Raw genomic sequence first — 21,716 nt, 5'->3', positions numbered from 1 at the left:
GGACGATTCGAAATGTATCCGACGCATACGCAATACATAAAATAATACTATTCTCGTTGACCGAGGTGATATGACAACGCGGTGCAAATCGAAACTAGGATCAACAATTTCACGATACCTGACTTCTGACAAATATATCATTACAGACCCACGCAGTACAAACCCGAACAAACCCGGCGACTACTTGGACAAGAACCCACTTTCCGTCTCCAGTCACGACTCAAAGTTCTTCAGACCTGGATGTAATTTTCGCAATGCTCGAACATCGGCTTTATACCCCGAGTCATGAAACCATCGAAACATAACCCCCAATTCCTTAAACGCCCACATCAACAATCGAGTAAGGAACCCGTAAGTAAGAGGGACATCCTTCCCAGTGACCCTCTTGAAGATCCTCGCCATTTCATCATATGATAGCTCATCGCCTGTCAAAGAAAGAGCTCTATACTTGTACTCATCCGGGTGCAAAAATGCTTGCGCACCAAAGAACCCAATATCCGTGACAGATATCAGCTGTAATGGCTTCCCGCGAAGAACGATCTTCCAACTAGTCGTGAACACGGATCCAAAGAAATCAGGCGTGAAGTTGTTGAGGAATGCCACGGGGCGTAAGATCACCCATTGCATATCTGTTCCCTTGGATCGGTTGATAAGGTGGTGCTCGATGTTGTGTTTGTTAATGAAGTGGGGGACGGGAGTTGGGTTATCCGATGGACGCATCACCACCGCGATCGACCGACGTATATACGAAGAACTTCACATTGTTGTTGAGAGCTGCGTCGACAAGTGCTTTGTCTTGTCTTTCTTCGGAATCCTCCTTGAAGAGTCCTGGGACAGGTGTCTATGTTTAAAAGTGTGAGTGATATGCTTCATGGTTTTGGAATGGCTGAGGTTGGTAATTTAAGCCAAGCCATACCTGTACGCTGAACACACCCTAGATAGACTACGTAGTGACCTTTTGGGCTTGCCTGAAGATATCCTCCGGGTGATCGAGATTGCCTTCCACCAGTTTGATCTTCGACGACTTCTTGAGTAGCTTTTGAGCACTGTTTGACTGGGCATCTCCGGTTACCGCAAGAATCTCGAAATCCGCGTCCTGGCTGAGGAGGTTATTGAATACACTGCCTCCTTGTTTCCCGGTAGCACCGGTAATTAGAAGCGTCCTCGACATTTCTTCAACTTGTGATATGATAGGAAGACCGTAAGATAGTAGTGAGATGTAGTCAGTGCGAGAAGGAACAGCAAGAACAAGCGACGTTTATATAATAGATTATAATTCAATCTGCTTTCCCATCCGCCAAACTCATATTCGCCCCTTATCTCATCTCCCTTGGTTAAATATCTTCCATTTGGAATGTTTCTTCGGGTGGCTAAGAATACAACCTATGTTCATATCGTCAATTGGTAATCGGCACCACTCTCGGCGTTGATCTCAACCCCGACGCTAAAATGCAGCATAAGATTACCGAAGCTTCGGCCTTAACCTGCAACATCTTGGTAAACTTCAAAGTACTTCCAGATCGGTAGCTGAATGCAATCCTTCAACCTATAGCTATATAATTAATATGGATATGCCATCCGCCCGGAGCTTGCTCGTACAGCACCGATCAGTTCCCTAATTAGCGCAGCTCCGGGTCTCCAATTATTCTAAGTTGCCTAATTATTTCACACATAACCCTCTGATAAATTGGATTAGAAGCTCTAAACAGCAATAGACGTATTGAGGACACTACACAGTAGTGCTCCGTACAAATATTTCTCTACGACTGATTTGATGTTGGCAGAAAGAATGGTGACGTAACAACCAAAACAAGGGTCTGCCTGCCAAGCTTAATCCCCAAACTCAATGTCGATCTACATCGAACCTCCTTAAACCACCAATAATGATTGCAATAAACCATAAATGCCACTAATTCACCTAACAAAGCTATGAAGTACCATCCGGAGTGCACTAACCCTCCCACCACGTAAGGTTACTATGCCAAACCACCCAATAGGTGAGGTCAGCAAGCGCAGCTGCAACAACTGTCGCCAACGGAAAGTCCGATGCGATAGGAAACATCCCTGTGAAGCATGCTTAAGGTCGGGAAAAGAATGTGTATTTCCGGGGCCGAAACGGGCGTCCCGGAAATTGTATAGACCCCCGGTTTCTGAATTAATGGCTCGTTTGAGACAATTGGAAGATGCTGAGAGGGTTCGATTGATGCGTCCTGCAGACAAGGATGACCCTGACCATGGGTCTAATATAGAAGGACGCGGCTCACCAGAAATAAATCTTGAGAAGCCAGATCAGAGTGGCCGGTTGGTAGTTAAAGATGGGAGGGGTCGGTTGCCGTGGTTGTGCGGGTCGCTCAGGGCCAAGGTATCCATCGCGATGGTTCAAAATTCGACCTCAGCCCTTTCGAAATAGAGATCCGTCGCCGACTGTGGTGGCATATGTGTATTCTGGACATGCTTGCCTCCGAGGATTAAGGAACAGACACCCAAATCAAACCGGACACGTTTGACACTCGCCTCCCCTCTAATATTGATGGCTATGACTTAGTTCCAGAAATGTCAGAGCTACCACCCGAAAAGCTAGGGTACACCGATATTACTCTTTGCATTATCAACTGCGAAGTCACGACTAGCGTTTCCCAATTAGGTCCTTCCTTCGGTCGAAATTCGAAGATATCAGTCAGTGACCGAGAGGCCCACATCAAAGCTTTGGCATGTCATATTCAAGATCGGTACCTGGACCATTTTGACCTCGGAGTCCCCATACAATGGATGGTGCAACAATCGGTCACTAACCTTGAAAGCTCGACCGAAACAAACGACGTTGGAATACCGTACATTCTCGTGAGTAAAGCAACCGGCTTTCCGCTCCAAAGAGTGTGGAAGTCGACTAAATCTGGACAGACCGAAATGTCAGCCGAAATAAAAAGCAAGGTACTTTTCCAACTAGGGTCCATCGCATTCAAACTCTCGCAATTGCGCTTTGATTGCATAGGGTCACTCTTTGAACATGATGGGATTGTCCAAGTGGGTGAGTGTTTCTCACGAGGCCACATACTTCATGAGCGGTACTCTTTGGAAGATGTACCTCGGGGCCCGTTCACCTCAGAGACACAATTCTATAGCCTTATCGAGGCACTAATCCAGCACGCTGAAACTTTCACCACTATCGCATCATTGTTTTGTCGCACCTGTTCCTCGCCGGGAGCTATATGATTCCAGTGAGCTTTATAATAAGGCGTGTGACCTCTGCAATGATTTCGTCACGGTAGGATGCAAAATCGACTCCTCGGACAATAGGCTTGATTATATAATTGCTGGCGAGGCTCTTCGGGATATAGTACCAAAATGGCAGCAATATCTACCAAAACTGGATTCTAATTCATTTCCCCTATGCCACTCGGACTTAAGTGTCAATAACATATACGTTGACAAAGACTATAATATCACATGCATCATTGACTGGGCCTTTTGCTCATCAGTCCCTGAGGCTATGGCTCTCATCCCCCCACGGACTACCACAGTCGCGTGATGAACTTCATGATGATCTCGCTATCTCCTTTAAAGACGGCTTCCTGACTGCGATTTCTAAGCAAGCTAAAGGAATAGGATATCTCAGAAGCACGACATCGAAGTTATTTCAACAGAGCAAATGCGCTTGGTCGCTAAATCGACTTCTGAACTTCGACTCGATAGATGATCATGGCCTACTTGCTGTAGCCTGGGAATGGATTCATGGCTCCGGGAAAGACTTCGAGTCTTATTTTGCCGATCAAAGTTCATTATCCTGCAACATAAACCGCTACAAAGAGATACAAATGGAAGATCAGCCTCCAGAAAAGATAGACAAAGCGGAACGCGACTACTTCAGGGACGATGTACTGAAAAGGTCAATAGCTAGAAGTCTAACCATGACGTCACAATGGCAACTTCAGTACGATCCAAGCCATGAACCACGCCTTAGAAGGGGGGACCTCTTCATTGCGGATTCCAAGCTATGGAAGTGGGTCTCAAAGTTCATACAAGAGAGAGAGGATGCGCTCTGATAACCTCTTTGTCCGGCATGTGTCACAACCGCTGGCGAATATACTCAGCACTTATGTTATAAATGCTCCCAGTCACATCATCCTTGACCTGTCAGGGATGTTAGCAGATGAATTGATGTGATGTATTCGCATACCATATGCAACTGTGCACTAGAAGTTCCAATATCAATTTCCCGGGTGCTCCATTCGGAATCTAATAAATCAGGTTTTGGTCTAATCTCATCAGGGACGAAAGGGCGTCTTGCCTCCTGCACGACAGTGGTAGACTTTGTTCCCCGCTGGGTAATACGCCTTTCTGCGACAGTCCGCTGGCGGGGTCGGGAGATCCGGGGGTGTTGAGGGCTGGGCATATTTTCGTCTAGGCATCTTCCCAAGTCGCGACACAAATTACAATGATATAAAGAGTGTTCCCCGGTCTGCCCCAAGAGAGAAGCTTTGACTTCTAGAGCATAACAACAATCTGCCGCGGCCCACGCGTACATAAATACTACTTCTTGCACGGACCTCGCACCGATATTTAGCGTATACACTATCAGCACGCACCTCTCTGTATAAGTCTAGTACCCCGCTAGATGTGCATGAGACGCGCATAGTAGATGCGATGTGGCTCCAGAAACATCACATAGCACACAAAGACCTAGTAATAGCTAGTTCTACGCTGTACCCCATTCGCTGCGTAGTAAGATTGACGGACTAACAAGACCCAGATAATCATTGAAGACTTGGGCTTACGCCGTACATACAGGACGAGCTACCGTCGTGAACTGAGGCAGTAGATATCCAGAAGCTAGGTAATCCAACGATCAGCCGATGAGCTTCAATGGCATTTACTCTGTACCATTTTAAAATAAACAATAGAAAGAAAAAATGATCACAGAGGATAGAAGAATATCACTGTTGATACCCTCAGTTTCTTTTCCTATGTGGGGCACCCACTCCTACCCCGCCTGTATCAATCTGTTCAAGTTTCTGAGATGGATCCAGTTAACCTACTGGACTGTGGTTGTTACCTATGCAACACAACTACTAACTCGGTGTCACTCGTCCCATATTCCATCTACTGTCTGGCTTACAGCCATTAGTTGATGAGAAACACATTTCCAACTGCGCGCGGAAGAGAAACCAGAAAGGCTGCCTACCATGCTCGATCCCAAGATCCAACTACCCGTCACGGATGCCTACGTTCATATCCAACTCCTTAATGGGGGAAGCATGACGGCCAGATCCCACCTGATCCACGCTGGGGAAGAGCCGACAACGGAGTTTCGGCTGTATAATTGGGCCTTTTTCATCCATCACGCCGAGCAGGGGCGACGCATGCTATGGGATCTGGGAATGTCATCGGTGCGTCTTCCGCTTTCCAGAGCTCGGGTCCCGCCCAGAAACATACGTTATTCACAGGTCAAAGGTCCCCGAAGATTTCCCCCCGGCTATTGCCAACGGGCCATTAAAAGAGGTCCAGGCCCAGGACCCCCGCGAGCCGATTGAAAAGCAAATCGAGCGCCGCAATGGCGTTGCGGCTGATGAAATAGATACTATCTTGCTCAGGTTTGAAAACATTTAAAGCCCCTTTGTGGGTTGGATGCACTTTCTTACTTATATATATAGTCATGCACATTGGGATCACTGTCGACCGGTAAGCCAGACTTTTAAGAATGCGACCGTTCTTTTCGGCCCTGGTACATCCGAATACTGCGCTCCAGGTCACTTGGTGAACCCATCCTCTCCATGGGACGGAAGATACTTCGACCCGGAACGAGCGACAGAACGGTGGGAGACATTACAAGGTCCGTGGACGCGTTTCGGGCCGTTCGAACGAGCGATGGACTTCTTTGGAGACGGGAGCTTTTGGGTCATTCAGGCTCCGGGCCATATGCCAGGTAATATGGGTGCTTGTGCTAGACTCTCCACAGGGGAGTGGGTTATGCTGGCTTCTGATTGTTGTCATTCACGGTACACAGTTCCTTACCTCATTCACGAGTTAGACTAACTCTTACACAGGGCACTGCTTGATGGTACCAAGGAGTTTGGGACTTTCGAACTCAACGGGAACATGGCTTGTCTCCACACAGATGTCACTGCAGCAAAGGACACACTGGCACGGATTAGACTCATAGAAAAAGAGCTAGGGGTACACGTTGCCTTGGCCCATGACCCTACTTGGATGCAGGACGAGAGCGATCCGGTCTTACTTTCTTTACTGGATGAGAAATTCGTTAAGGATATGCGTGCAGCATTTCCACAGCAACAGCCTTTCTAGTGGGGCTTTTACCGGTACATATGGTGTTGCTTTGTAGTATGGAATCCTGGACTTGGACGTGTAGTTCCAATCGCATCCAAATAATCGAAGCTCTAAACATACACTGTTGACGGCAACCCATATTGGAGGGTTCGGCCTGAATCATATCTAATCTGTACTGCTTGAGATATTGAGGGCATATTTTGCATAAAGTTGCCAGTCTTATCCATTTTAGAACAAGAAACTTTCATTGTTAAATTGGTTCGAAAGAGCTTAAGGGTCAATTCTCGAAGAACTCGTCAATTTGTGAAGTCACTGTACGTGGAAGGCCATGTGTGATGAAGGTTGTAAATGAAGCCTGTTGATTCCTGGCCTCTTGCTGAGTACACTTAAATAGGTATTTTGATAAAGGTCTCGGTGTGGTACATTGACCATGTACATAGGTATCGTGACCATCTCTTTCTGCCATGCTTCAACAATAGAAACGTAATGGATACTGTTACGCAAAATAGATGGAAATATGTAATGTATTTTAAAAGAAATCCTAATAGCTGGGGTGAAGTACTTAGAAGGTTACGTTAACCAAGAGTATTGTCCATGCAGCCCTTGCTTGATAATACTTATTGATTGACTACGGGTAGATCTAAGGTCAATACGGATAGGCCAGGACCAGCAAGAGAAATTGATGTAGGGTTAGGAAAGAATAACAGGATCACAACCCCTCTTAAAGTAGTCCACTTCGTCTTCCGGCCCCACGGACCGCATTGCACCGCTTGGTTACGTAGGAGTAGTCCGCTCTGGAATACGTCCATGCCTTGCTGATTTTGCTGTGTATATGTATCAACCAAAGCCTGTTTCGTAGCATGAAGGTGGATAGCGATGTTTGTTTACTGTTTGGAATCTTGGGCAAAGAAATCGGAATACACCTGAATGCGCAAGTAAGAGGTATTGGATCTATCAGTAATTTGCGCAGAAATATGAAACTAGTTCCTCCAGTCTATCACAGAAGAATCATCATCTCCATTCTCCCGAAAGCGAATTTCATCCGCCATCTCTCTGACAACATCCCAACTGATAAGGAAGTCTTTGAGCTTGGTCTGAATACCCGGTTGGTCAGAATACTCTTGATAACCGACAGGGAACTCAAACGCATCCTTCACTGGGTCACGAGGAGACTGGAACTTTTTACATTTCAGTAGTCGTGCTTTGTCCCAAAAAACGTATCCTCGATTCCTCAGCTCATAGTTAACAGGGAGATCGATATCCCATCTCCATTTCGTCTTATCATTCCCGACAGCCCATAGCCAGCCGAAATTGCAATGCCCGAGGCTCTCATCATCAGAATTGTCATCTGCAGCTTGCCTTTTAATGAATTCTTCTTCATTTCCTTCTCTTTCCTCATGAGACCCCGACTCGTGCAAACCACGCAATATAGACTTTTTACCTTGAGCTTCTGAATCTGATGTTACAACCATCCTTCTCACAATTGACAAGGGTGCGCTGGTCAGCTTCCGCACGGCTAGCATTCCTCGTGAGATCAGATAGTCTATATGCTCTGACCGTTCGCTTCCCTTGGAGGATTCATCATACCACCATAGGCCAAACCAATCCAGCATAGCCCCAATTTCCTCTTTCTCACCGCCGACATCGGCGCGCGCATCCATTTTCTCCTTTGCCATTGTCACAAAGTCTTCCTCGATCCTATCGCTAAGCTCTTCTAGAAGGACTCTATAGAACTGAGCTACACAGGATATTTCTTCAACTTCCCAGGGACGAAGCATTGCTGCAAACCTTGGTGCTGGGTCAGTTGCAGGTGCCGGGCGGAGAGGACGATCACCAAAAACCTGTGATATCTGGAACAGGCATGTATATATTTCCCACCGATAAAAGGCTCGCTGTAAACGGGTCTTCTCGGTAAAGGATAACAGCACATTTGGGACAGAGGAAGAGTGCTGCAGGTCTGAGAGTGCCCTGGTGCCGTATGAAACCAGGAGGTGTTCGAAACTGCTGTAGAATTTCCAGATGTCCAGTAATAGCGCGCGATTGGAGATCAACTCGTGGAGTTGTTCACCTTTTCCTGACTTATATTGGTCAAGGATAGCAGTGGACTCTTGATTCAAGCTATCGAAAAGCTCTTGGTACCTGCCGCGTCGATATCCACCACGCTGTTCTTCATCTTCGGGAACCAGCTTCCAGATTCTCTGTGCACGGTACGCCAAGACAAACTCTAGCTCAACCTCCTGGGGTATAGCCTGAAGTAAGATTGCGGAAACAACAGACTGCTTGTATGATGCAAAGACCCGATAAACTTGCGATGATGCTTTGACTATCGCATCAAGATCTCTTGAGGAAGTTAGAGACTGCAGGATATTCACCAGTAATTCAGGTGACAATAACAATAAACTTGCAGGCATCTAGACGGTATAGTGCCCAATTACTAAAGAGAATGAACTTGAAATGAGTAGGAAGCTATCTTAACTGCAGTTGTGCAGCGAGGAAGAAGGCATTCAAAACAACCTGCCGCGGGGTATGTCACATGATTTAAGCGCCCTGATGGGGCTGGGAGTCAGTTTATTGAAACTTCAACCTAATGAGCCATTTGTACGTACTGAGTAGTTACTGTCAGGTTATCTTAGAATCAACATCTATGTGTTGGTCGAATCAATACCTCAGATCACTCCTTGGACTAGAGCTGGCGCTTGTTTCCAGAGCATGAACCACCCTTCGGTGGGGTTCGGGAGACGCAGCCTGCAAGCCAAGTAACACAACAGAAATAAGTCATTTAATTTAGTTACCCAGTAGCCGCTGTCAGTCTATTTTAGGACCTACCGTCTGTGCATCAACATGATCAACATTCCTGGTCCTTCCTTGGACCCACCGCAGCGCTTGTAATTAGATGATGGTTCGTTATCCTTCTGAGAAGACAACGGAGATAATACTACATTTAATAGGTGCATTTGACATCTCAGCTATGCTCTTCAGTCTCCTAGGCTAGCGCAGAAGATTCACGAACCTTTAGGCCATTTGATAAAGTGGGTTTATGCTAGATTCATAGTGGCATGCGTCTATCTACCTGTGGAAGATGAAACAGGTCCGCGTGTCGGGGCTGTCGCCCACATAGATTCTAAAGTCTAAAGTACCTGCGAGTGGTTCTCGTTGCATTATATGTTCTATTAGTTTGCAGATCCATAGGCGCGGACCTCCTACCCCTACGCTAGACTGGGTTGACCAACCTCAACCAAGTCATCACAAGTATCGTGGAACCAACACCCTGTTTGTTTTGCTTTGCAGCGCCTTGTCTTCCAATGAGCCCTGGGTGTTTGCCATTCCACCAACTCAGGCTGATGGATGCCTCAGCGGCTCATCAATTTCTTATGCGCCGCAGGAGGTTTCTATGCCCATCCTGAAAATGATAAATATCCTCATGTGTCCCAGCCTTAATATCATCGCGACAATCCAGCTCAACCTTTTATTTTCTCCTTTGTCAACATTCTTTCTGATAAACAGTTTCTCTTGTTTGTCTGTGCCCCTTGTGCTCTACATATCAATTTGCCTCCCCACCCTTCGTGGCAACGGAAGCTCTAGATATATACCACTCTGTCTTTTATCTTGTGTATATCTTCAAACACAGCAGTGTAATATAGAACAATGTTCGACCGGGGAAAACACGAGTCAAGAAGAAGAAAGATCGACTATGGCTCTCCAATGGAGACCACATATAAGGACTACGCAGAGGCGCGGCGATCAAGATACCCGAATACCTATCGTGAAACGCCTCCCGATGAGCGCACCAAAAAGGACTATGAGAACTATTCAGCGCTTACTGCAGAGTCAAAGGCGAAGAACAAAGAGTATCTTGGCCTGTATAAGCAAGAGGCCCGACGGTTCGATAACTATGGACGGTCTGATCCACAATCCTTTGCAGAGGAGAAGAGCTTCTATAAGGAGCATAGGGCTGGACTTTTCCCTGAACAGCATGAAAGGCTGGTCGAACCTTCTCGGCAGAGACACGAAGCGATGATGAGGTATGTTTTCAGGAACTCCCTTGAAGCCAGCAAATGACTTATCATATCGCAGCATGGCCAATGCGCGGGATAGATACCTTGCCGATCACCGCTATGGTTACTACGACTATGGGCAGCGCAAAACACACGAGGGTCACCGAGATAGAGCATACAATAACACCTTGACAGCTAGAATCGACTTTGATGAGCATTACAAATATGCTGGGTAAGCATGAATTCATTGTACCTCGCCTACTGATGACTTGACCTAGTTGCTAAAAATTATGTACCATAGGGACCCCGCCAGCTCAAAGCATGACAAGTATGGTCGCCGACAGCCTCGAGAATATTGAATTTGCTCAGGTCTACGAAGACCTGATAGCATGGGAGAAGTTGTGATCAATGTACGACACCTTTAGGGGAGGGAATACTGCTACTGTCTAAATGTTTGGGTTTCATTTGTTCTGATTTCCTGGTTTAGTTTGCTTTTCCATGCTTCTGTTCCGCCAACATTTCTCAATCGTCTGATTTTCGAATTTGTTATTGTTGTATCCTAGTCCTCGCTTTTAAATCGCTTGAATTTAGTTTGGTTGCGTTCAGCTAAAAATACAAAAAGGCAATATTCTGTCTAACCAGTGAGGTGTTCCTCGCAAGCCACACAGTTTAGGTAGCTCTGGATACCAGTTCTCCTACGACTTGATATTGGCCCTTGAAGATACCTCAATCCCGGGAAGCAACGTTGTCCGGCATTGTCTCTTTTTCATTTTTCCGACTTGCAGGTATCGCACGAAATTTGTAGTCGGAGAAATTGGGTAACTTCCATGAATCATATGGACCGTATAGCGGCTCGGTCATCACCTGATTCCTGGTCCCTTTGCCAGTCTTCTTTCCCTCTCCAATAAGATACTGTTGTTTTGGGTAGTGAGATCAATATTAGTCCATATATGTAGGACGAAGTATATATGTGTAGCATAACTAGATATTGTATTTTATATTGGATTGAAGGTCTCTCTCCCGCCTATTCGTGTCGGTTGTCAATAGATGCTCACATAATCTCTGCCAAAGGTTCTCTATGGACCTCCCCAAGAGGCCTGGCCAGATGGTGTCAAGGTGTTTGATGTTACATGTATCACACTGCGTTGTAAGTTCATCTTGAGCAATATCCTGACTCTCTACTTAGGCCTATCAAACATGGCCACGTCGTGTATGTTGACCAACTAGAACTAGTAACGAGGGGTATCCTCAACTGGGCCACAACACTGATTTAAGATGATGGAGAGCTAGGATACTCAATGTTTGACTTACATAGAACGACAATACCCCTTTCCCTGGGACCTAGAACGACCCTGTGTAGCCTTTCCTAAAACTGATGAGATCCACTACATTCTAGACTAAAAACATATCACTAAGTTGGGATACTACCTATTGACTATTCAAGGCTTTGACTGAGGCCGAATACTACGGGCCTAATCCATCCTTTGCCGCCTGAGAAAGATGATACACAGAGAAGATGGGAGCTTTTCGACTATCTTTTACCGGAAAGGAGTGGCAGAGAGTATCTCTGTGGGGACGCTATCTTACGTGTGGAGCAACTAAAGTAAGCCTTGTATAATTTTACTTAACGGTAGAGCCCTTCCTGTTACGCAAAATCTGTATACAGCTTTGCCGCACATCCGAGGCCCTTAGCTCTAGAGATTAATATGGGTTGATGCAATAGTATCAACCAAGATGATGACGATGAGAAGAGCTTACAAATCCCACTTATGTGAGCGATCTATGCACAAGCCAGTCGCGTTATTGTCTGGCTGGGAGAAGCCATAGCGGACGGTCATAAAGCACGTAAGATAACTCACTAGCAGACGACTAACGGCAATAGGACAGACCCTCGCTGGCTTTTAAGTGAGTATACAGGCATTAACGAATGATTGAAGGTACAATGGGAATGGTTCTAATGTATATTGGTAAGAAGGCCATGGTATAGCAAGATATAAGTCTAATAGCTGTGATGGGTGCTTCAGGAGGTTCCTTCTGCATATTTGCTATAGGGGAAATGCTCGATATGTATTGCAACTATAGTGCTACTAAGCTGCAAGACATAGTTTACGCCTTGCTAAGATTAAGTGCTGAAACCGCCGATAAGGCTCATTAAAACCCAACTATCATTGCCAATGACATGAGGTCTTCAAGCAGGCTGCAGATCACTGTGCATGTATTTCCAAATTCATACTTTGTCAAGACATGGCCAAAGATACCTATCGTTGTGGTCAAAGGAAAGGGGGTGGGCTCTAGACTACATTAATTATGTTGAAGAAGGAAGTTCCAAGTCTCGCTATCAACAGATCAATATAGACTATAAGAATACCGCTCATTCACTGGGTTTCCCAAGTCAAGGGGGCACTCAGTGGACACTGCAGGGTTCTGTAGAACCCATCCAGTAAGGTAATATTATCTTTCTTTTATAGGGAGCTCTGAGTCCTTTCATTGCTAAACTTCGCAACGACTACTTAAGCGTTATTATGAGTACGGCAACACATCAGACAGACAGAGATATGGAATGCTCTGATGTGGTTTCTGCTGAAAACAAGTTTCCCACAAATAGTCCCCTCAATTACTCTTTTATCACATAGGAGCTATCCTTAGCTGGTGAGAACAGTGACAGTACATTAAAAGATAAAATGGATCTCATCTCTGTGGCACCACTTTACCAAGAAAATGATTCTGGAAAAAGAAAAGACTACATAATATATCACTTATCATAAACGGCATAATAATGCGGATATTGGAGAAAGGAGATTCTAAAGACCAAATAAGAGATCTACTTCTATCACCATGGGAAGAACCTGCCAGTCTCTCAAGATTTGGTCATAGTAGCAGCATCAAGCGAAGGATATCAGGCAGCCAACAATATGCAATATCTTCTAGTATATTGTGGACATAGCCTACTACCAGTCTCTGAAGGTGTGGTCAAGGTAACTGCAGCAAATAAAAGACTTGATGGAACTCGCCTTATAACTCTTCTACATCAGCACTGAGGAGAGAGCTTACCATTGACTGAAAATGGGACCAAGAAAGCAGAAAGAAATGAAGGATCTTGTGGGGTTCTAATCGTGCAAGCCATTCGGACAATACTGAAACGTCAGCACAATCTAACGGATTAGGTCATACAACTCAGGTTTTCGCTGCGTCAGAGGTCCTTGAGATATGATAATTATGTTGTCAGATAAGGATGGGGCTTTCCCATGCCCAAGTAGATATATGTCGGTCCCTATTTTATTCCTTCTTAGACAATGAAAATGCGATTTCGATTTACTTATTCAACGGGAAACCCATCTCCCATTTCGTGCCATAACCAGGACTAAGAGTACTACGAAGCAAATGAGGCCATGTAATCCCATTCCTACAATGCATGCTTTATCACTCCCTCACACCTTCTATAGGTCTGATGTGACTCTGCTTCTCCAACATAGTCCGGCTAAGCGAGGGGACATCATAGCGCCTATCCACAGCTCATGAAATGTCAAGCCGTCGTTATTCAGGGACTAGTCCTCCCTATTGTATGCCGAACGACCTAAACGCACTTGGTCGATTAGGCAGCTAGTGTTCTCACTCACGAAGAGCATATTTCGCCCATACATCGATTTAATGTGGCGAACACTTTTACAGAGAGCGCTCAACAATGGGTGAGCCAGTACCCAGAATGCATGTGATTCCGACTCAAGGATGCAACAGATAAGTTTGTGCGTGCGGTGATAGAGACCGCTACCAGCAGCTCCGGCTACAGATAACGGTTTCCCTCTTCCACCGGTTGGGTATTATATTTTGTTCATGGACAATAATTCAAGTCTTCTCCAGCCTGACGAAAGGAAATCTATGAATCGAATTGATTTCTGCTACAACCTCTTTGTGTTATTTTGAAACTATATGGCCTGTGTAGTCGTAAAGCAACATAGATATCGGTACACAAATAGTATGAACAACGTGAAGTATATTCCAATCTCGGCGTTCTCCTATAATTCCCCGAACGACTATATTGAGCATACGACTTTACTACGCTTGATGTTGCTCTCTGCAAAGCCTCTACTACAAATCCGCTCTCCTTCGCGGCCGGCCAATCTCTGACCCTCAACAAGCCAAGTTTAGATGGCGGTGTTGCGTCTGGGTGCCTTGATAGTTCTTTGCCAATATACTATTGCCTCTTGCGCATAGCAATACACGGAAGACCCTGCCAATGAGGAAAACTTTTGAGTAAGGCTTGTTTGAATAACAATGATCCATTTCTAGAGGGCCCTTATGACATGCAAAAAATACCCTGACACAATGTAAATTAACGACACTTCATAACTGCGAATCCAGATTCCAGAATATTAATCTTGATAATCCTGGTCTGGCTTTCTGTGGCCGTGCCATCTAACCTCGGTCTCGCGACTGAAAAGAAACTCCCAGTAGCTATCTCTGACCCGCGCAACAGCTGGATCTTGGCACGCCTCTTCAAACAAGAAATCGTGAGGGTATTCCGCAGCTTCCAGGTCCCGTAAATACTTTTGGAAAAGCTCTTCAAATTTTGGTGAGCACTCCCGGTCATCAGCAGCCACGTATGTCGCGTGTTCATCTATAATGTCCATGCCTCGGGAGACATCTACGCATCAGCCGGTTAGCAGGTCCCTATCCTATGCCGTAGTACACATACAGTATTTGGCAATGCCTTTTGGATGTACCCCGTACAGCTTCTTGTAGGCGTCGTAATCCCGTCGACCCCAATCCCGGTACAGCTCTGCGTCAACCAAGGCCTCTCCTTCGCAGGCTTTTTTGTTCACCGCTTTGATCATTTTACAGTCCTCGTCGCTGGCGTACAGAGGATTATAGCGGCCACTCCGCAACAACGGATGCGCTGAGCTACGGAAATCCTTCCGGCCACAATGATGTGTGTCCGGTGAATGATCTTACCATATCTTTTATTGGATAGCTACATACGTGATAATATTGATGTGATAATATCATGGTAGCAATGTATTACCTCTGAACAGATACAACAACCTCCATGAAAAGCACAATCGACAGAAAACAATTATATCAATTATCCCATCTACACCCATTTATCTATCTACAGCTTAAACTTCACCTCCAATTACAATACAGAAGAGCCCTTTGCATCAACTAAATACCAACCAAGCCAGTCAACAAGCCCGCCGGTTAGTACCCTATTAGCACATAGGGCAAGGTAGGCTAGGTAGCTCCCCTTAATAGGTACAGTGAGCAAGATACTAGATGCAGCAACAAAATACACCATGGTGTAGGGCCAGCCATATTCATTCTGTTTCGCATATCTGTTCATTCTCTCAAGCTGGACCCTAAAGTAATGAGCGGGTATAGTTCGCAGATCTATAAGTCGACTGATTATCCGTAACCATAGGAAGCTCCTCTCACACATTGGCTCAGGTATTGACTCTAATAGCTGATATACTGCGATCCCTAGGGGAGTGGAAAATACATGTCCCTCGTAAACCACGGGTTAGCAATAATATCTGGTATTGGGGCTATCTGAATCATCTTCTGGATAGAATGGCCCCGAACAATTAAAAGTGCATTACCTCGTAGTACGGTATGTGATAGAATACAATAGAAATTCTCAATTATTTAAGTTATGTTCATCCGATTGTTTATACGATGCGGATATCAGCGGTCTGGTATCAGCGGTCTGGTGCAGCTACTAATAACAGTATTCGTGGCATAGTCACCACATTCTCTTCCCTTTGTCCATAGGAATGTTGGTGGGACGTAGGCCCCATCGATAGGTAGATTGGAGACACCCTGCGAGGCCATGAAGCGGTTAATCAACTGGTCTCTCTCTCGCCAGATGACTCGGAGACTGTGGCTTAAGTTGGCTCTTTTTCCTTCTCGCCAATCACGCCTTGGTTATATTATGCAGCGTTAGAACCAGTCTACTGACCACCTAGCGTAGGGCTTCGAAACGTTGCCGCCCCACTGGCAGAACTCCCGCACCACCCAGCCACTAGCGACCCACGGAGAAAAGGTTCAGCGAAGAGGACCTCTTCGAAGATTAAGTGAGTGCTTATGAGGACGGAAATTCTGGTTCCAGTATTTCGGCGCTTGCTAGGTTGTGTATTAATGTTGCCTTTCTATTTTGTATATTTTCATTTCTATTGTTACTTTTATTCTTGTCCAGTTGTCTGTGCATAGCAGACATACACCATAGGGCCTATGAGTAATTTAGGAGGAGTTAGGGCTACATCGTCAGGCCTTAATGGCATGCTTTATTATCTCACTAGATATCGTTTCCACAGAGGATGGCTTGAGAATCGTCAATTGAACTACCTCCCTCCAGTGTACATGTATCGTTATTCAACTCATTAGACAGACATCACGCGAAGACAAAGGCACCGTCGTCATTGTTGATTCGCTCAGAAAGATTTACATTGCTCTCAACGGGCTCTCCCTCGCCATTGAGCAGGACTGCACGTAGAACTGGCACTTCGTCGTCTCCTTCGATCGCAAAATGGACATCATCGGCCGTGTGGGAGAAGTTCTCGCCGCCCCACTGGAAGTGTCCTAAAGAAAGCCGGTGTTAGAATGGTTTGGCTTAGATTAGACATTTCTAAGTCACCCACCGTCGTCATTTCCGAGGAACTCATCGAGGTTGATCTCGGCGTCCTTTAGGTCTCCGTCCTCGTTTCTGAGACGTGCGAAGAGGATGTGGTTATCTTTGATCTCGATATCCTCGGCAGACTGGTGGAAGCTCATGGCGAATGAAGGGGGATTAAGCGACTGTTAAAGAGGATATGAATGACGGTTGTTTGAAGAGGTAAGGATGAAGAAGTTGATTGACACAATTGCAAGAGAAGCAAACAAGAAGGTCAACAGACGGGCTTTATAACCCCCGACCATTGACAGCGGGGTATACCCCACGTTGCGCTATTACAAGGATTCATGATGTCCAACACATGGCCTACTATCATTAGTCCAGTACTCCCGCTTGGCTGCAGGCAGTGGAGAGGCGAAGGGGCAGAAGGGGCGGCTCCATCAAGAAATGGTGTTGCAATCGGAGCTGGGAGGTGGCTTTCGGGCCTCCAGGCAACAGCCATAACGGAGAAATCTGGTGGCTCTTGCCAAATGAAATCGGCACGAGCGCTGCTGTTGTAGAGAACCCCCCCACTCGGCGTGGTTGTAACAGTACAGAGGCTCTTGGCGGACATATAAACAGTGAACCCTAGAGGGGAATGGCCCCAGCGGCGGGCGGGGTACGCTCCTTTGGGAGACGCTGTCAAAAATCAGTATGGCATTAGTTCGCAACTAGGCAGAGGTATTAATATAATCCATGGTATTATATGGTCGTTCTGCCGGATCTTTGGGAGGTTGCATGATTGAAGCGTGGAAGATGGGGTGAATTCAATAGGTCCGGCCCATTTCTCATGGTGACAGCCTTTCTTACTGGCGGCGCCGGTGTATATGTCATCCAAGCCACTGCAGGGTCCGCATTGGTTTGTAGTAAGGACGCCAAGCTAATTGCTGCAAGTGGCGTAGGGCTGACGTGATTTCGCAGCTCATGTGCTGCATCAGCGTGAATTGGTCTCTGTTGTTGCGTTTCTTGTGGCTTGTACATACACAAGATCTGCAAATATCAAAGCGGAAGTGGGTGCCAACTTGCAACCAGCCACTGGTGCTTCGAAGACAAATCTTTCCTTATCTTATTTATCAGAAATCAACTTTTTTCGGTCGGATTGTATATATGCTTTTCGACCAGCTTTATAAATACAGAACACGAAATCGGGAAATTGGCCGTGATCTAATTTATTTTTCTTGTATGTTGTTCTCGTATTGTCCCTTTTTCAATGTACTGACCCGCAGGTATTCGCACGAGATTAACGCGAGAGAAATAATGCGGAATCCATCTCCGTCAGCACCAAAACAAATAAATTATCATGTGAGACATCTATTGGCCTATAACTGAAGTTATTATAGTGGACCTTACCAGTGCTGAGTGCGGGCAATTCGGTGGTACAAGGAGGGCCCAGGTGCCTTGTAATGATTTCAGAGGATGCAGCATGGCTGATAAAGATTGTGAACTTTATGGCAATACCCAGACAGTAGGATATGGCAATGATGCGAAAGTTTGTGGTAAATGCAATGGTGAGGGCGGGCTCGGATGTTTGGGTATATTGCCTGCTACCTGAGACATAAGCATGTTTTCTGCTGATTAAAATAACTGCACCTGAGTGTATTACCTAGATCAAGTCTCTTAACATGCCTGCATATTACTATCAACTTGAAGATGTATCGACCGGTCGAACTTATTATTGACTCTTGGCTCAATCCAAACTACTAGTAGAGGGTTATTAAGGTCTTCACTTCCACCGAATCTCTTTCCACATTTTCTGCAGCAGCTATAGCTGCTCGATTTGGGTTGTCATGCTTAGAAGTGTCGAGTGCATTGTAAAAGGATTGAACCTAGCAGGTGGGTTGATTTTGTAACTCGTATTGAATTATATACTTTTACTAAAGAACTACTCGTCCTGTAGAAGCTCTGCTGCTGACGGCCTGTCCCTTGGATCAAGCTTCATTATTTTTAATATAAATTCCTTATCCTCTTTAGATATCTCCTGTTGTGAAATCCTTGAAAACGTTTTTTTCTTTTCAGAAGAAATACTATTCATGATGTATGCCAGGATGTTTAATGTCTCCTAAGAGCAGATCTTGCGGTATGTCAAAAAGAATGGCCCGAAGAACTGATACTGTCTCTAGAAAATAAACGTACCCAGGCGCTAAAAGACTATATGTCTGTTTGTGTGCCCCAGCCAATTCGGAGCTGCCCTTCAGGACTCCTCCAGGTTGGCGCTCCTATCAAGTCGCCATCTTTGGCATACGCCGAATCCGCAGGAAGAGTATTTCCACAGTCTGCAAGTTGCACATCTGTAAACCGTACATCCCCAAGTCCATATTTTACAAGGATATTGTCGGGCTTGACATCTTCAAACTGTATAAGAGAATGCACTCAAACTAGATAGTAATCATTACTCACCTGTGTGTACGAAATTATTGTCATGTAGAACCTTTAGGGCTTCTAAAATCCTTCTAGCAACATATCTGATCCCCTGACCTGTAAGCCGCTTAAAAAGAGATGCATTCAGAATGTTATTACCTAAATATTTCAAAACTATAGCGGGTGAATCCGATGGCTCGATTATCTCGTCGATTAAGGGGCGTATAAAGGGGGATTAAAAGAGCTTCAGAATATCACACTCATTCTAAACGCGAAAATCGGTGATACTTTTCACAATCACTGGTTGATTGCTTCCAGCTTTACTAAATAGAGCTATTCTAAGTTGAGTCTGCCCTTAGATTTTCAGTAGCTGCGTACCTTGCGAGCTAAACTGTCTTGCAGTTGTTTGCCAATAGCGTATATTCCGTTCCGCCCTCGCAGGCATTGGCCTATCCGGAGAGAAGAGGCCATGGCTCGTTGTATCACATCTGAAAAAAGTGTTTTCTTAGCTATCAACGCAAACGAACTCTTGCCATCACACCTAGAGCGAAGTGCGGATTTCAAGTGCTACGTTTAGCCGGGGTCGGGTTTACGGTACGAAGCTGTACGAGTCACCTCAGGCATCAAATCTCGGCTTTAGGCATCAACGCGTTCTTTAGGCTTGCACAACGCGTTGAACCACCATCACCCCTCACCATCCTAATCACCAATATGCCGAAGGATCCGATTTACAAGGGTCTAGGGGATGTTCTAGGAGGAATTCCTCTAGATTCCATCCAGCCAAGAGATGGCATTACCACGAAGGTCGATCTAGCAACATTAACATCCTACAATCTACTTCCAAAACAGCGGAAAACAATCGTCGTTCCTGGTACGTAGATCAACCCGACCTGAATATGAATGCTCAAAATATCAGGCTCACCCTCCATATGGAGGCCACCGAATACACCAAGGAAGGTGAAGGCAGATGCGGGGAAATACCAGATGGATCCGAATCGACATGTATTTCCCAAATGTTCTCTCGAGCCACTGTTCAGAGCATTATCGCTCACACAGCCGAACATGAAACTGAATGACATCGATCTTGTGACGGACCGACGCAACCTCCGTCTTTTGCTGGGCTTCGTGAGTGCTAAAAAGAACACATTCCGCATCGATGTGGAGGTCGTCAACAACACAGTATTATTCTCTTGTTGGACCCCAAAAGCAGTTAACTATGTGAAGGGGTTTCATGGTTATGGACACGAATTTGAAAAGGTGTCCACCCGGCAACCAAAGGCAGTCAGGAATAGCTTGACACATAATCGAATTATTCGCTACATGTTCGGGGATGTCAAGATTATTATGCGATACGAAGTTGACGGTTGTACCGGATCTGACAAGGACATTCGCACGGCAATGCCTATATCAGAGGTCCAAAGGACTCCAACAGGCTATACAGTATTGAAGTGCGGGCAGTTGGTCTCCCCATCTCGAATAATCGAAATCAAAACTGGAGCAGCCGGGAAAAACCTGGTTATCTCTAAGAACACAGAACAGCTTTGGTTTTCCCAGACACCCTTTCTCTGCGCTGGTCATTACGATGAGGTTGGGAATTTTACAAGCATTACGAAAAAGAACCACTTGAAGTTGGGAACACTTCAGAAATGGGAGAATAGCCATCAAGAACAGCTAAAGAAACTTGCAACATTGCTTCGAGTAATCGTTGAATTGGCAAAAGCAGCAGCTTGGAAGAAATTCGCATTGGTTTCATCAGAAAACACATTGAAAGTTTTTGGTTTGACAAATCAGAATGATAAAGGACTACCTGTTGACTTGCACTCTATGTGGGAGTAGATCGGCAGTGTAGTCGACGGTTCTGGATGAAGTGTTTTTGTCAAATGATCTTTCTGGCTGTCTTCAGAGCTGTGCAAATTTTTAATGTGCAGCTCTCTCCTTAATCTTCTCGAAAGGGCCGTGAGGCCAAGGTATCATCGCCGCTCTTCTCCTTCCTCTTTATCTTCTTTTTCATTCTTTTTTTTTTGAATTCCTTTTCTTTTCTACTTTTCTTTTAGACAGGGCGAACACGTGACTGTTATTCACAGGACATTCTGGATTAGATAGGTTCCTTCTAGCTACAGCTGCTACGATTTCAGGTGACATATGTCTACAGATTGACAATAATATTTCGGTGTCATATTCAAGGATATATTTCATCATTCATCAAGATACGTGCGGGATGCCCACACGGGTTACTAAAATCGATCACCTATAACCCATGTCACATGAGGGCAAAGGGAAAGCGTATTGGGACATAAGCTTTATCTTGACTATCAATGCACATTATATGATATCTACGAGAGAGTCAGGTTCATTATCCATTACGTGAGAGAAGGCAATTCTTTCCGTTCAATCATATATGATTATGGTTATAACTCAGTAACCAAGAGGGCTGA

The 21,716-nt window shown here is 45.4% G+C and overlaps 5 protein-coding genes across 5 annotated transcripts; 2 read left to right on the top strand and 3 right to left on the bottom strand.

The window, feature by feature from the left end:
- Positions 1 to 213: 213 nt before the first annotated feature.
- Positions 214 to 1,171, bottom strand: AO090026000169 (uncharacterized protein; the record flags this gene model as incomplete). The annotated part of the gene is made up of 4 exons (XM_023236183.1): positions 214 to 629; positions 724 to 841; positions 917 to 923; positions 945 to 1,171. The coding sequence occupies 4 exons, from the start codon at positions 1,169 to 1,171 to the stop codon at positions 214 to 216; spliced, it is 768 nt and encodes a 255-aa protein (XP_023090929.1).
- A 6,094-nt stretch (positions 1,172 to 7,265) lies between these two features.
- AO090026000173 (uncharacterized protein) lies at positions 7,266 to 8,696 on the bottom strand (the record flags this gene model as incomplete). Its single annotated transcript, XM_001821611.3, has 1 exon — positions 7,266 to 8,696. The coding sequence occupies one exon, from the start codon at positions 8,694 to 8,696 to the stop codon at positions 7,266 to 7,268; it is 1,431 nt and encodes a 476-aa protein (XP_001821663.3).
- Positions 8,697 to 9,930: 1,234 nt separating this feature from the next.
- Positions 9,931 to 10,516, top strand: AO090026000174 (uncharacterized protein; the record flags this gene model as incomplete). The annotated part of the gene is made up of 2 exons (XM_001821612.3): positions 9,931 to 10,307; positions 10,360 to 10,516. The coding sequence occupies 2 exons, from the start codon at positions 9,931 to 9,933 to the stop codon at positions 10,514 to 10,516; spliced, it is 534 nt and encodes a 177-aa protein (XP_001821664.3).
- A 6,149-nt stretch (positions 10,517 to 16,665) lies between these two features.
- Positions 16,666 to 17,045, bottom strand: AO090026000175 (CVNH domain-containing protein; the record flags this gene model as incomplete). The annotated part of the gene is made up of 2 exons (XM_001821613.3): positions 16,666 to 16,853; positions 16,913 to 17,045. The coding sequence occupies 2 exons, from the start codon at positions 17,043 to 17,045 to the stop codon at positions 16,666 to 16,668; spliced, it is 321 nt and encodes a 106-aa protein (XP_001821665.1).
- A 2,947-nt stretch (positions 17,046 to 19,992) lies between these two features.
- On the top strand, positions 19,993 to 21,117 carry AO090026000177 (uncharacterized protein; the record flags this gene model as incomplete). Its single annotated transcript, XM_023236182.1, has 3 exons — positions 19,993 to 20,152; positions 20,198 to 20,406; positions 20,539 to 21,117. 3 exons carry the CDS (start codon positions 19,993 to 19,995, stop codon positions 21,115 to 21,117), a joined length of 948 nt encoding a protein of 315 aa, XP_023090930.1.
- Positions 21,118 to 21,716: the final 599 nt, after the last annotated feature.

Source organism: Aspergillus oryzae, chromosome 3, assembly GCF_000184455.2.
Source record: "Aspergillus oryzae RIB40 DNA, chromosome 3".
NCBI classification, from domain to species: domain Eukaryota; kingdom Fungi; phylum Ascomycota; class Eurotiomycetes; order Eurotiales; family Aspergillaceae; genus Aspergillus; species Aspergillus oryzae.
Note: the sequence above shows the minus strand (reverse complement) of the source record. Positions and strands in the feature narration are given on the sequence as shown.